This window comes from Podarcis muralis, chromosome 15 (assembly GCF_964188315.1).
Source record: "Podarcis muralis chromosome 15, rPodMur119.hap1.1, whole genome shotgun sequence".
NCBI classification, from domain to species: domain Eukaryota; kingdom Metazoa; phylum Chordata; class Lepidosauria; order Squamata; family Lacertidae; genus Podarcis; species Podarcis muralis.
Window position 1 is genome coordinate 42544151 of NC_135669.1, and position 15072 is coordinate 42559222.

General features: G+C 47.3%; 1 protein-coding gene across 1 annotated transcript in view; it reads right to left on the reverse strand.

Moving 5' to 3' along the window:
- Positions 1 to 15072, reverse strand: part of ITGAE (integrin subunit alpha E) — a 56137-nt gene that overhangs the window by 27757 nt on the left and 13308 nt on the right. Inside the window, exons 7-12 of the mRNA XM_077919826.1 lie at positions 11638 to 11884; positions 11368 to 11521; positions 10959 to 11109; positions 9802 to 9869; positions 6393 to 6525; positions 4453 to 4583 (exon numbers count right to left, since the gene is read on the reverse strand). Of these exons, the coding sequence (XP_077775952.1) occupies positions 4453 to 4583; positions 6393 to 6525; positions 9802 to 9869; positions 10959 to 11109; positions 11368 to 11521; positions 11638 to 11884 (884 nt within the window). The remainder of the gene's footprint in view (positions 1 to 4452; positions 4584 to 6392; positions 6526 to 9801; positions 9870 to 10958; positions 11110 to 11367; positions 11522 to 11637; positions 11885 to 15072) is intronic.

Consider the following 15072-nt stretch of genomic DNA (forward strand, 5'->3'; position numbering starts at 1 on the left):
ATTTTTAAAGACATAGAATGTTAATCAGCCAAATGCCTGGTTAAAGAGAAACAATTTTCCTGGGTGCCTAAAGATAGGTAATGAAGGCACCAGACAATCCGCTCTGGGGAGAGCGCTCCACAGTGTTCGATGTAAGGACAGAAATGGCTTAATTGATTTTCCTAATACAGTGGTACCTCGCAGGACGAATGCCTCGCAAGATGGAAAACTCGCAAGAAGAAAGAGTTTTCCGTTTTTCGAGGTGCTTCGCCAGACGAATTTCCCTATGGGCTTGCTTCGCAAGAAGAAAGCCCATAGGGAAATCTCCGGGGACCTCTTTTAAAATGCTGGCGGTCGGGAGCAAAGACTTTCGCCCACTGCCGGCCTTCAGAAGAGGTCCTGGACCTCTTCTGAAGGCCGGCAGGGGGCAAAAGTCTTTGCTCCTCCCCCCCGCCTGCCTTCCCGGGACAGCGGAGACTTCTCCGCTGTCCCGAGCGATCTTAAAATGCTGGCGGGCGGCAGCGAAGCCTTCGCTGCCGAACCCCAGCATTTTAAAAGCCCCCGGGACAGCGGAGACTTCTCCGCTGTCCCGGGCAATCTTAAAATGCAGCGAACCCTTCGCTGCCACCCGCCAGCATTTTAAAATCGCCCCGGGACAGCGGAGAAGTCTCCGCTGTCTCGGGGGCTTTTAAAATGCTGGCGGTCGGCAGCAAAGCCCTCCTGTCCCCGGAGCTTGCGGGGCGGGAGGTGGGGAGAAGGGCTTTTCTTCCCACTGCCAGCCTTCAGAACAGCCTTCTGAAGGCTGGCGGTGGGAAGAAAAGCCCTTGTCCCCCCCCCCCAGCCTTCAGAAGAGGTCGGGGGACAGACTGTCCCCGGACCTGGTCTGAAGGCGGTTTCCATAGGAACGCATTGATTGATTTTCAATGCATTCCTATGGGAAACCGTGCTTCGCAAGACGAAAAACTCGCAAGAAGAAAAAACTCGCGGAACGAATTAATTTCGTCTTGCGAGGTACCACTGTATGCTGCTGCCGCCTACTAATTTCCCCCTCACAACATGAGTAGTAGAAACAAAGGTGGGCCTGCCAGACCCCTAAACTTTGTTGTGAACCATCTGCTTTTTGCTGGCTGAGAGAATGGCTGCTTCTTGAAAACACTGAAGTGTTGGATAATGGCAGATGAAGTCGATGGACTAGATGGAATTGGCGGAAAAGATCCGAGACCAGGGAGAAGAGTCGGGGGAAGAAGACTGGAAAAAGTTAAAAGACTATTTATAGAAGTATTGTAAAATTAATGAATGTTAGAAGAAGGTTGGAATGAAGCTATATGGCTTTAGTAGAAATGTTATAAGGAATTAAGTATAAATAGATTAATAGAATATTAAAGGAAAAAATAAGGCTAGAATGTGTTAAGATAATTATAGGATAGAAAACAGAGGAAGATGGAAAGGAATTGCTGAAACAATTAATAGAAGTGGAATACAAAAAGGGAGGTGTGAGGAGGTCGTGGAAATAAGCGAATGAAAGATAAGATATTGAAAATGTTTGAGGTGTTTTTAAACAGTTTTTGTATGTTTTTGCTTTGTTTGTATTTGTATTGTTCTTGTTCTTTTCTTTTTTTGTTTGTAGTGTTGTGTTGAAATTGTTGGAAAAGTAATAAATATCATTTAAAAAAAGAAAAAAGAAACAAAGGTGGGCAACTCTACAAGGGCCACAAACCAAAGGTGGCCAAGGCCAGAAGCAGACAAAGAGTCAGGATGCTGTCAGCAGCTCCTGGCTGGTTGCCCAGGAAAGCATAAAGGCAAGTGAAAGTTTCTCACCGTCCTTTTTTAATTCAAACTTTACAGAGAGAGGCTATAGAACCCAGCCACTTCGATAATGGCGCTGCCCCGAGTGAATCTCCACCCCCTGCTCTCCCCCTTCTTCATTCGTCATCACCATCATCTCCTCTACGTGATCTCTGCCTTTGAGCCTTTGCTCTCCTACTTTCAAGGCCTGCCAGGTTCTGGGAGATGGAGGGTCTGGGATGCTTTCTAATGACAACGTGTCAGCCGGGTGTTGCTCTGGCTCTCCTATGATTTCCCAGCTTTCCCCCTCATCTGCCTCTGAGCTGCTACCTCCCTCAAATCTCTGTTGTAAATCTATACTGTCTTCCGCTTCCTCCTCCCTGGAAGGGTCCGGGTGGGGAGGTGGTCTCCAGCAGTCTTCCTCTGCCCAGTCCCTGACACAGAGCAATTAATGCACAATTTATCTCTATACAGTAGGCTAGTTTCTATCCTTGCCAACAAAGGTCCGTATAGTTAAAGCTGTGGTTTTCCCAGTAGTGATGTATGGAAGTGAGAGCTGGACCATAAAGAAGGCTGATCGCCAAAGAATTGATGCTTTTGAATTATGGTGCTGGAGGAGACTCTGGAGAGTCCCATGGACTGCAAGAAGTTCAAACCTCTCCATTCTGAAGGAAATCAGCCCTGAGTGCTCACTGGAAGGACAGATCCTGAAGCTGAGGCTCCAAGACTTTGGCCACCTCATGAGAAGAGAAGACTCCCTGGAAAAGACCCTGATGTTGGGAAAGATGGAGGGCACAAGGAGAAGGGGGAGACAGAGGACGAGATGGTGGGACAGTGTTCTCAAAGCTACCAGCATGAGTTTGACCAAACTGCGGGAGGCAGTGGAAGACAGAGGTGCCTGGCGTGCTCTGGTCCAGGGGTCACGAAGAGTCGGACACGACTAAACGACTAAACAACAAGTTTCTATCCACAATCATGAACCCCTTTTCTAGCCTTTATCTGGGCAAGCAAAGAGGCACGATCAGAGCTCAAGGGCACATTTCCAGCCAGGCAAACACATGCAAGGAGGGTGTGAAGCCGGGCTGGTGAGGAGAGTGAAAAAACACCTAAACGTAATAGGCTGTATCATAACAACTGCAAACTTATTTACTAGAAACTACTCCACAAAAATTAGATAGAGCTTCTTATAGTGTCAAAATCAACATTGTGACATAATACAGTGGTACCTTGGGTTACATATGCTTCAGGTTACATACGCTTCAGGTTACAGACTCTGCTAACCCAAAAATAGTACCTCAGGTTAAGAACTTTGCTTCAGGATGAGAACAGAAATCGTGCGGTGGTGGCACAGTGGCAGCGGGAGGCCCCATTAGCTAAAGTGGTGCTTCAGGCTAAGAACAGTTTCAGGTCAAGAACGGACCTCCGGAACGAATTAAGTACTTAACCCAAGGTACCACTGTATATTAAAAGGTAGCTTATTCAGTTGACAACCCAGTCCGGTATGTACAAAACACAAATCCTATTTTGTCAGTGCCGTAATATATTCATTTCTAATTTCTTCATCTTCTCTTGTATTTTTCTGTCTGACGTATTCCTTAGAAGAGTGACATGAAATAATCTTCTAAGTGTCTAATCTATCAAGCTGGTAGACAAAAGAAACTGGCACTGTTTGATGGTTGGCACAGACAGACAAGACAAGGATTACTGGATATTCCCCTGTTTCGCCCGAAGGGGCTTCATCAGCTGTGCGTAACTCTAAATCATATAAACAGAGACACTTTGTAATATAATAGCTACACAAATTCCAAAGAAACATACAAGGTTATAAATGCACATACTTGTATATAACAAGGAATCCAGGAATCCTTGCCTTGTCTGCCTGTGCCAGCATCTACCAGTGACAGTTTATTTTGGTTTTGGTGAGGAGAGTGGCCTGGGTCTGGCTTTGGGGGCTCAGCTTTCTCCCCCCCTTGGCCATAAATAAGCAGTATAAAGAGAAAGCAGTCTCTTACCAGTAACAGAAATGTTTAATGAACGCAGCAAAAGAACAAGCGGCCGTTCTCAGAGCGCACTTCCCTCTAGTCACTTCCGACCTCCCATCTCCTAGCCACCTGATTTCTCAACCACTGAGCCTTTTGCGAAGCCACCTTATCTAATCTCTTAGCCTTGGGACTGAGAAGCTGCACATCTTCCGGTGAGAGAGAGCCTGCTATCTCACTCTCTTCCCTTTCTTCTCCTTACGGTTGACGTCCCAGTTCTGCCCAGCTATTATCTTCCAAACTGTGACCCTCGACAAACCGTTGTTCCAAATCAACTACTGTGGAGTTTCGGGATTCTGGCCATGAGCAGGGGAAGGGGTAGGATCCCACCATTTCTCATCAGAGTTGTACTCCTCAGCCTGGTCTCGGGGGGGGGGGGGGCAGAGAGGATGTGGCTAAGGAGGAAGAATGGTCTGGGGAGAGCCCACAGGGTCCTGAGGTCCCCAACCCTGAGCTAGAGACAAGGCTGCCATTATTAAAATGAAATCATGTATGTGCTTTGGTTTGTAGAACAACAGCTAAACAATTTCTTAAGTGGTCCAGCGAAACCAGCCTGGCATCCAGAAGGGCACTGATCCAGGAAATGCCTAAGAGCAAATGAGAAGACGGGGAGGATCAAAGGCAGGCGCTGTGGAAGATGATGATATACCTGTTCCCCGTGGAGGATCTGCTTTAAACGGTCTCCTTCGAACACTATCACTTTCCCCTTGATGCTGTGTCGAGGGGCCCCCGCCACGACCAAAGTGCCGCGTGCCGTGTCGATCGCGCCCACGCTGTAGCCTGGAGGAGAAAGAGACCAGAAGCAGAACTTCCTCAAGGTCAAGAAGAAGATGGGAAGCTGGTGGGACTTTTAGACACAAAGGACAATGCAGAGCGATAGATGGATAGGCGGTTGGTTTTTGGGTTCTCTCGTTTCTCCCTCCTCATCAGTTTATGAGTGCATAAAGGGGTCAGCAAACTTTTCCAGCAGGGGGCCAGTCCACTGTCCCTCAGACCTTGTGGTAGACTGGAGTATATTTTGAAAAAAATATATGAACGAATTCCTATGCCCCACAAATAACCCAGAGATGCATTTTAAATAAAAGGACACATTCTACTCATGTGGAAACATGCTGATTCCCAGACTGTCCGTGGGCCAGATTTAGAAGGCGATTGGGCAGGATCTGGCCCCCGGCCCTTAGTTTGCCTACCCATGGCATAGACAGTGCTTTTTTCCTGGAGGGACGCAGGGGGACTCATCCCTTAAACATTCTGTGAATCTAAGGGGAGAAGAAACCCAAACATTTAAAGTTTTTAGTTTCTTCTCTAGCACGGTGAATCGTCAACGCCACCACCAAGAAGGCCCTCTGCCTGGTTCCCTGAGTTATGTTATTGTTATTATTCACCTATATATGTCTTATATTTATGTTATTTCTTTCTTATTATCCTGTGCTTGACGTAGTATGTGTTGATGATGTGATATACAGTGGCACCTCGGGTTAAGTACTTAATTCGTTCCGGAGGTCCGTTCTTAACCTGAAACTGTTCTTAACCTGAAGTACCACTTTAGCTAATGGGGCCTCCTGCTGCCACCGCGCCACCAGAGCACGATTTCTGTTCTCATCCTGAAGCAAAGTTCTTCACCTGAAGCACTATTTCTGGGTTAGTGGAGTCTGTATCCTGAAGCGTATGTAACCTGAGGTACCACTGTAAAAGAAAAGAAATAATAATAAAAAAAGAGTGGAGACTTTTCGGGGGGGGGGGAGCACTACGCCACTACCAGCCATTGGCTCTGGCTCCCCCTACTGTTCGTCTCCCTGCCTGTCACCCTACCAGTCCCAAATGGGCACCGGCGGCTGCTGCATCCAGGAGCAGATGGAGGGACACAGGTTCCTCGTCAAATCTCTCCCCCGGGGACTCTGCCTTGTGAGGGCAGGTCAGGGCGAAAGTCAGAAAAAGGTTGTGATGAAAGAAAGCTGGTCCTCTTCCCATACCTAACTCCTTGAACATGGATGAGGATAGATGACTCTGTCAGCAATGAAGATATATATCTCAATGTCCTTCTACGGGCCAAGAGTTGCATTGATCTGTTTGTTCTCACACTCCCAGTCGATCAGAGCTAAGTGGATGAAACCCATTCATTCAAAGCCAATTGAAAAGGCTGTGGCGCAGTGGCAGAGAACCTGCTTTGCATGCAGAAGGTCCCGAGTTTGATCCCCGGCATCTCCAGTTAGGACTGAGAAAATGATCCTTTGCTGGAAATCCCAGAGAGCTGGACCAGTGGTCTGACTCAGTATAACGTAACTTCCTACATTCCTGTTTACCTCAACCCTTAATACCGAACCACAAAGACAAGAATCTTGCTTTCTTTATAGGGGAACTCAATGGCAGTGTGCCTGCTTTGCATGCAGAAGGTTTGATCCTCCTCCAGGCAATGCTGGGAAACGACTCCCTGCTTGAAACCTTGGAGGGCTGCTGCCATTCTGTGCTGACAATATGGAGCTAGATAGACCAACTGTCAGACCCTGGGAAAAAGTAGCTTCCTGTGTCCCTGAAAGTCAAATAATTTAGAGGAGTTGCGGAACAACAGTCATCTGAGAGGGTCCTTACCTAAATAGCCGTTTTTTGCACCCGGAGTGCCCATTGACTCGTTCAAGAAAACCACGGTGTTGTCTGCCATGTCGTAGAGAAGAACCCCTCCGGCCCAGTCAAACGCTCCCACAGCACCAAAAAGTATATAGCGCTGAAACAGATAGTAGTTGGGTCAGTGAAAGTTTAGCCAATAGATAAGATAGATAGATAGATCCCCTGCTTCTCTCTCTCTCTCTCTCTCTCTCTCTCTCTCTCTCTCTCTCTCTCTCTGTCCCTTTTTATTAGTTATCCCCACCTAAACCAGGGGGGGGGATCCTGATAATATAATAATAATAAATTTTTATTTATACCCCGCTCTTCCTGGTTCAGAAACCGGGCTCAGGGCGGCTAACAACAAATTTAAAACACTTAATTGTAAAAGCAGCATAAAATACAGTATAAAAACATGAATAACAATAAAATTCAAAACTCAATTAGATAATCCCCAGGGCTAGCTGGCTGAATTGGTCCCACTTGGGCCAGCGAGGAGGCCAGGGGAGAATTAGCTGTGGGATCCCAGAGCGGGTGATCTTCATAAAAGGGGAGGGGGAGGGAAGAGAAGGGAAATAAAAGATCAGGCTGAATTCAAATTAAAGGCCAGGAGGAATAGCTCTGTCTTACAGGCCCGACAGGTTAAATCCTAATATGGATTAGGGTTGTGAAAATCCAGACAAAGTTAGTAGCCCTAATATAGATCGAAGGAATAGGAGGAAATCAGATCCTGCCACGTGTTGCAATAAATCAATGTTTTGTTTTGTTTTAAAATGTTATTTCAGTATTAAATATTGTTTTTGTTTTGAATTACATACGGTGGGGGGCGGGCGCACCATAATATTTCCAGTAGCCGCTGGTAAGCCTTTTCCTCCATTAATTTTGGCAACCCTCTTTTTAAAGCCCTCCAAGTTAGTGGCCATTTTTGTTTCTTGCGGGGAGTGAGTTTCAGGGTCTAACTACGTGCCGTGTGAAGAAGTCCTTTCTTCTGTCTTTCTTGGCAGCTGTAGTCCCACGACAACTAGAGAACCACAGACCTGCTCATCCTTGGTTTAAGAAGGCCTATGCCCAACTAAACCTGAAGTTAAATAGGTCTTTTAAGAAAGCAAATAAACTCAGATAGCACTGGCTGCCCAGTAAGTCCATAATTCCTGTGTTGCAGCGGGTTGGACTAGATCAGTGTTTCCCAACCTTTTTTGGGCAAAGGCACACTTGTTTGATGAAAAAAATCTCGAGGCACACCACCATTACAACCCCGTGACGTCAGCGCGCAGCGTCACGCCGGGAGGGACGCACGAAAGTGTAACTTTCAATTTTTTCCCCTCCCCCTTGCCGGGGAACCTCCAAGCTTTGGGGGGGGGGGGAGAGAAGGCAGCAAAGCGAGGGACTGAGGGACTCCTCCAACGACAAGGGTTGGGGAAGAAGAGAAAGGGCTATTCCGCTCCAGTCACGGGAGGGGAATATGTACTGGCCCAACTGGTGTGCGGTCTTCGGAAAGCGGGGTGCGGGAAGGAAGCCTAGGCTCGGGGTCATAGAATCATAGAATCATAGAGTTGGAAGAGACCACAAGGGCCATCGAGTCCAACCCCCTGCCAAGCAGGAAACACCATCAGAGCACTCCTGACATATGGTTGTCAAGCCGCTGCTTAAAGACCTCCAAAGAAGGAGACGCCACCACACTCCTTGGCAGCAAATTCCACTGTCGAACAGCTCTTACTGTCAGGAAGTTCTTCCTAATGTTTAGGTGGAATCTTCTTTCTTGTAGTTTGGATCCATTGCTCCGTGTCCGCTTCTCTGGAGCAGCAGAAAACAACCTTTCTCCCTCCTCTATGTGACATCCTTTTATATATTTGAACATGGCTATCATATCACCCCTTAACCTCCTCTTCTCCAAGCTAAACATGCCCAGCTCCCTTAGCCGTTCCTCATAAGGCATCGTTTCCAGGCCTTTGACCATTTTGGTTGCCCTCCTCTGAACACGTTCCAGTTTGTCAGTGTCCTTCTTGAACTGTAGTGCCCAGAACTGGACACAGTACTCCAGGTGAGGTCTGACCAGAGCAGAATACAGTGGCACTATTACTTCCCTTGATCTAGATGCTATACTCCTATTGATGCAGCCCAGAATTGCATTGGCTTTTTTAGCTGCCGCGTCACACTGTTGGCTCATGTCCACCGGGCGCAAGGTCCACCGACCTCGGCGGAGAAAGGCAACAACCGGAGCCGATGACCAGTGGCGTAGCGTGGGTTGTCAGCACCCGGGGCAAGGCAAATAATTTGTGCCCCCTAACCCGTGGATTTTAGCACTCGAGTGTGAGCGCGCCCTCCCCCAAGATGTTGCGCCCGGCCCCCCTGCACCCCCACGCTACGCCACTGCTTCAGGTCCCCCAATAAAACATTTGAGGGGGCCAGTCCCCCAGTTGATGGGCGGGGTTTACTTGCCTCCCCCCCCCCAATATCATACTGTATTCACATTGGCACCCCTGATGAACTCAGCGGGGCTTACTTCTGCCCCGCAAGCCTTTGCACCTCCGTGTCTCCTTTCCTCTCTATATGTAAGAGGGTGAAGGTCAGGCTGGCAGTGCAAATAAGGGCCCCGCTGCTGAAGGCCTCGCCCGCCGCGACCTCCTGGTCCACGGGCAGGGCAAGAAAGTGCCTTTTCCTTGGGGGGGGAGTCTTAAATTTCAAACCATTATTATTATTATGAATATCTAATGTGCGTGGTTTCTCTACCTCCACCGACGACTCGCCACGTGCGAGGAGGAAGGCGGGCTCCCTTCACCTCCCCGTCCCCTCAAGGGAAAGGGAAAACGACGTGAGGAAAAGCGACGCGGGACAGCGAGCGAGGTTCTCCTCAGAGCCTTTTCCCTCCGCCCCCTCGCAAGACAGCCCTGAAGCCGAGCGCAGAGTGAGGGGCGGGGCCCGGCAGAGTCTCGCTGCCCCCCAACGCCTCTCGAGGCGGCATGAGGGGCGCCGCGTCAAGGACGCCCGTGGGCGCAGCGGCAGCTCCTGTCAGGGTACGAGGCGGGCCCGGCGCCTCTCCCCCACCCACCCCATCCGCCCACCCATATCCCGCTCAGGAGGGGCCGGTGGGCTGGCAAGCGCCTCACAGCTGCAGCACCAGAGAGGGAGAGAAGTCCGCCTCCCGCTGCCGCCGCCTCTTCATCCCCAGCAGCAACTTCCCTGCCCGGCTCCCCGCCGCCGCCGCCGCCTCCTTCTCTCCCTGCTTTGCAGTAGCAGCCGCCGCCGCCGCCGCGGCACACCAGGTAACATCTCGCGGCACACTAGTGTGCCGCGGAACACCGGTTGGGAAACACTGGACTAGATGACCCTTGGGTCCCTTTCAGCTCTACAATTCTTTGTTTCTATTGCCCAACTCCCCAAAAAAACCCATTTTTACCTCTTGCAGGAGGTGAACGCTGAAGCCACTTTGGGCCAGATCAAATTCCAAGATGGCACCTTCCGTTCCTGAGAAGGAAAGTCAGTGAGGTATTTCTGAGAGGGCCAAAGCTCAATAGCAGAACACCTGCCTTGCATGCAGAAGGTCCCAGGTTAAAATCTTTGGCGTCTCCAGTTAGGGCTGAGAAATATTCCTTGCCTAAAACCCTGGCGAGTCCCTGCCAGTCAGGGTAGACAGTACTGAGCTGCATACATAAATTTTATTTTGTATGCTGCCTTCTATGCTCAAACCATGCTCAAGGCGGCTTGCGACCAAGGGGGGAAATTAGATAACTACAACATAACAAAAGTAGTCATGAAAATTAAATAAGACATTAGAGAACTTTAAAGTGCTAAGACCAGAAGGTGGAAAATATGAAAATAATGAGAAGAGGCAGGACTGAAGATTTGGAGATATGCTTCAGAGGTCCAGGCTATGGGGAGCCCCGAAAAATTAATAATAATAATTTGGACTACAATTTGGTCTTTTTTAAAATTTTAGTTTCTTGTTTTTCATTGGATTATGATGCGGATATGTTGATGGGCTGTTTTCATTGAAAAATCAATAAAAATGATTTTTTTAAAAAATAAAAATAAATAAGAGATTAAAAGAATTCACAACCAAATGGAACAATTTCCACATAAATCGCAACAAGATCTAAAACAAAGATGCAAATAACCAACAGCAACCCCCCCACAACAACCCCCCCAGCCCCAATCTAAGTTGCTATAAGACAGCTTCCTATATTCCTATATCAACCCTTTATTCAGGACCATGAGGACTAGCACCTTACTTTATTTTTAAAGCCCTCTGTCAGAGCAACTGTTTTGCATGCCAGGTTTAAACTCCAGCACCTCCAGGTATGGTTAGGAATGTTCTGGAGAGCTGCTGCCAGTCAGAGCAGGCTAGATGAACCAACCATCCGATCTGGTGTGAGGCAACTTCTGATGTTCTGCTCAGGAGGACATCCTGGCTCATAGCTTACTCTCTTAACCATACATTGAAAAAGGAACGTACAGACTTTTAGTTTCCTTTGTTGTCTTTTGGGTTCGTTCCCCTTCCCCTTCAGCTTTGGTTTAAGGAAGCTTTGCCTAAACCCAAACACCTCAATGCCTCACCTTCAATGCCGATAATCTTCTCCTGCAGCATGGACAGGAGGACGGCCAGGGCAGAATAGTTTGTCACGCGGAAGAGGTGACTTTCATCCGGGTCGGAGGCGATCAGCTGCAGCTCCTGCAGTGCTTTTGGCTTCTCGAAGGCCTCCCCGACCTGTGGAGGACACCCCAACCCAGGCAATACTGGATTTGAATTGGAATTTTATTATTACAGTCACAGACCAGTTCCAGCTCACTTACAATACAGTCATACCTCGGGTTGAATGTGCTTCAGGTTGAGCGCATATTATTATTATTTCCCTTCACATGACCAAAACCCACCTCCCCAACCTGATGTCACGCCAAAGAATGCAGGTTCTGATACGTCCAATGGAAAAAAGCCTCTAATATCCTTGCTGAACGCAAAACTCACCCCAATGGCGTAACGTGTGATGCCTGCCTCCCTGGTCGAACTGATCACGGTTTCTATGTCCAAGGGGTCCAAAAAAATCTCCCCATCTGTCAACACAACTATGATCTTCAAGGCATTCAGCTGCGACCCATAATTTGGGTTGAAGATGGAATCTCTGTTTAAAACAGAAAAGAAAAGAAATGTTTGGTTTGCAAGCTTTGGGGCAGAATATCCCAGAAGCAGACCTCTGGGTCACACAGAGTTCTTCCTCAAGGGTTCCCGTTAACTCACAGGACATGCTGGATGGCGGATGCAGTCCAGGTCGTGTTGCGCACTTGAGTCATGGCCTTAATTTTTTCCAGGGCGGCGCTGCCCCTCTCCTCTTGCAGGTCGAATTCTGTCTGGATGATGTCTCCATACTGAACCAAGGCGAAGACGCACTGGAATAAAGAAGGAAACTGTGTGAGCAGGCAGAGATTGCGTTCAGGAGCTGACACAGCCGCCCTGGTCCCTGGCAGAACCCCGGCACCGTTGTTATTGAGGCATCAGGCATAAGCCTGCATTTTATTAATGTTTGATCAGGACTTGTATATTAAAGAGGGCTTAGATTTTCAAAAGTTTCATGCCAGGCAGACCAGCTGCTTAAGAAAACACTGGCAATGTTTTCCTCCTAGACAAGGGGCCCCCTTGATTTATAGCAGGAAAATAACTTTCAAAGTCGTAAAAGCTGAAATTACAGGCTGAGAACGGACACTGACCTACATGTTACAGAAGATAAAAAAAGCAGAGATAAATATAATTAGGAATGAGTAAATAGTAAAATTATACCAATGTGCCTCCCAGTAAAATGAGCTAGATCTTCTTTCCAAGGTTAAAGACCAAATGGAGAAGCATCTGGCTGGCAGAAAGAAAGCATTTTTGGGAAGTCCTTTTTAAAGGCAGTTTCTTTCTTAAACTGAGAGAGTTTAAGGGTAATAAATATTGGGAACAGCTAAAGAGGAGAGCAGATGGCTGAAGGGGGGGTAAACTGAAGGGGTTCCTTTTAAAACCTGTTTTTTACTGAGTTCCTTCCTTTCTATTTTGAGAAGCTTTATTCTTTTAAAAGGTTACCTATGATAATGTATGAAATATATTAGCTTAAATATATTGGCTTAAATGTAACTATGCAAAGGATTTAGAAAGTAACAAATTTAGATGTTAGATTCTTATTTCATAGAGTCCTAGAGTTGGAATAGACCACAGGGGCCATTGAGCCCAGCCCCCTGTCAGACAAGAAGACGCCATCCAAGCAGCCATCCAAGCAGTCCTGATATATGGCTGTCAGACATTTGTTTAGAAACTCTCAAATGAAGGAGATCTTTCAATGTTGATGTGAAACTCAAGATCCTTGACATATGTTTAAGATAAAAATTTAAGATTAACCATTTGTTTTAGAAGGCAATAGGGCGAAGAGGGCAAGAGGTGAGCTGGTAATTAATATTCCTTGTTGAGACACATGTAAGATATATTACTACTTATTTGTCATTTATAGATGTAACAATATATAGCTCTTTGTGCTCCATATAAGGACAGGAGGATGTGGGTGTATCTTTTGTGATTGGATATAGCAGGCAGCCAATAGGAAATCCAACCAGGCTGATTGGACAGATGCAGCCAAGGAGGAGCAAAGGGGGCTGGATTAAGGGAATATAAGTGCTGGCCATAATGGCAGGAGGCCAGGCCAGAGCTTGGTAACCATATACCACTGTGCCTCTCATTTATTTGTCTGACAAATAAATTATTATTTTAATTTCTCTATTGCTGCGTTGAATATTTCATTCCAGCTAAGCGTTAACCACAAGCAGGGTGCTACATTTTATGGTGCTCCTGTGACTCGGATAAGTGGTCTGCTGGAACGCAGCCCCTTCGCTCTACTGAGCAGGGTACAAGAGAGAGGATCTCTAAACTGCCTACCCAGCGCGCATGGAAAAATTTTTTCCAGGGGAACGCAGCAGTCTCGTCTGTCTGATACCCTGCTCACTGGCGGCGACGGACCGGGGGGAAACGGAACCAACCAAGGGGTAAGTGCACAAAGGGATTTTTGGCCCTCCAATTAATTGGGAGGAAGAGAAGTCTTGATCAAACTTCTGCGTCTCAGTAAGTGGGAACTGAGTACGCTAGGTGGTTGGGTATATCAGATGGTGGTCTGGTGGGGGGAAAGGGAAGAATGGGAGGTAGAGTGTGGTGAAGTATCTTGCGCATTGTATGTGTGAGAAAGTACAGAGCAATCTGTAGCTGACCTGAGTGTGGAGTGGGTAGTACTTCGGTTCCCAGTGAGGCGACTCCATCTGGGCAAGGAAACCCACGAAGCGTGTGTGTGAGTGACTGAGTGGATACTTCACAGGGCCATACAATGGGAGTTGGGGGTTCAAAGGGGGGAAATACACCTCTTGAATGTATGTTAAATAATTTTAAGAAAGCCTTCTCAGGGGCATATGGAGTCAAAATGACGCCAGAGCGCTTGAGAACGTTATGTGAATTAGAATGGCCAAAACAAAATACTGGATGGCCATCTCAGGGAACTTTTGATATAAATTTAGTAAGCAAACTTTGGTCTAACATCACCAAAGAAACTGGAGGGTGCCCAGAACAATTTTCATATATAGATTCCTGGCTGAGCACATTAAATAAAGATCCTCCATGGATAAGAGAATGCAAAGTCCAACGATGCAAATTATTGGCTGTAAAAGCCGAAGCTAGGAAAGGAATCTTGCCAAATAAACTCAAACCCATTTTTGAGGGACCAGAGGAAGAGGTGCTTCCACCTCCACCCTATGCTCCACATCGAAGGGAGCATAATCCAAACCCTCCACCAGTTGTAACCCCAAGGCAAGAAAGTGGAACGAATAATGGGGGTAGAGACACAGAACTTGACTCCTTGATAGATTATGATAAATATCTTCAGGAGGCATTGGAGTCCTATAATGAAGCCCAAGCAGAAGTGGTTATTCCATCTGTGAGTCCCAGTAGAACTCCATCTACAGTCTCTTTTAGTGGAACAACTGATTGCCTACCCCAAACCCCTGTACATCCAAGTCCTAGAGAATTATTACAGAAGTTACAGGGAGACCTTAATCGGTCAGCAAGCAATACAGCCAGGCGTATTAAGCTGCTAAAAGAACGCCTTGGGACAAATACCATCCCCTATGATTTGAGGCCCCTAGAGCAAAGTGAAGAAACAGATCACGTAGTAGCCCCTCTCAGAAGAGTATTTGATGCACTTGAGGAGCCTGTGCTGGTTAACGGGCAACTCGGACCAAGGCCACCTCGAACTTCGACCCTGCAGTACATTCCATTCACAACTACGGATCTGATGAATTGGAAAACACACACCCCATCTTTTGCAGAAAAACCTCAGGCTATGATGGACTTGGTGACTTCAATAATAAATACTCATAGTCCTACTTGGACAGATTGTCGCCAGCTTCTGAATACTCTGTTCACCACTGAGGAAAGAAGAGACATAATTGAAAAGGCACAGATATATTTGCGTGAGCAGGCCAGAGTGGGAAATATTTTTAATATTGACCGTCATCTCCAAGATAACTTTCCCTTGGAAGATCCTAATTGGGATCCAAACAATGCAATTCATCTGGCCAGACTTACCACCTACCGCCAGACGCTTGTGCAAGGTATTCGCAGGGCATGCCAGAAGCCCACTAATATGTCTAAAGTCTCAGAAGTAGA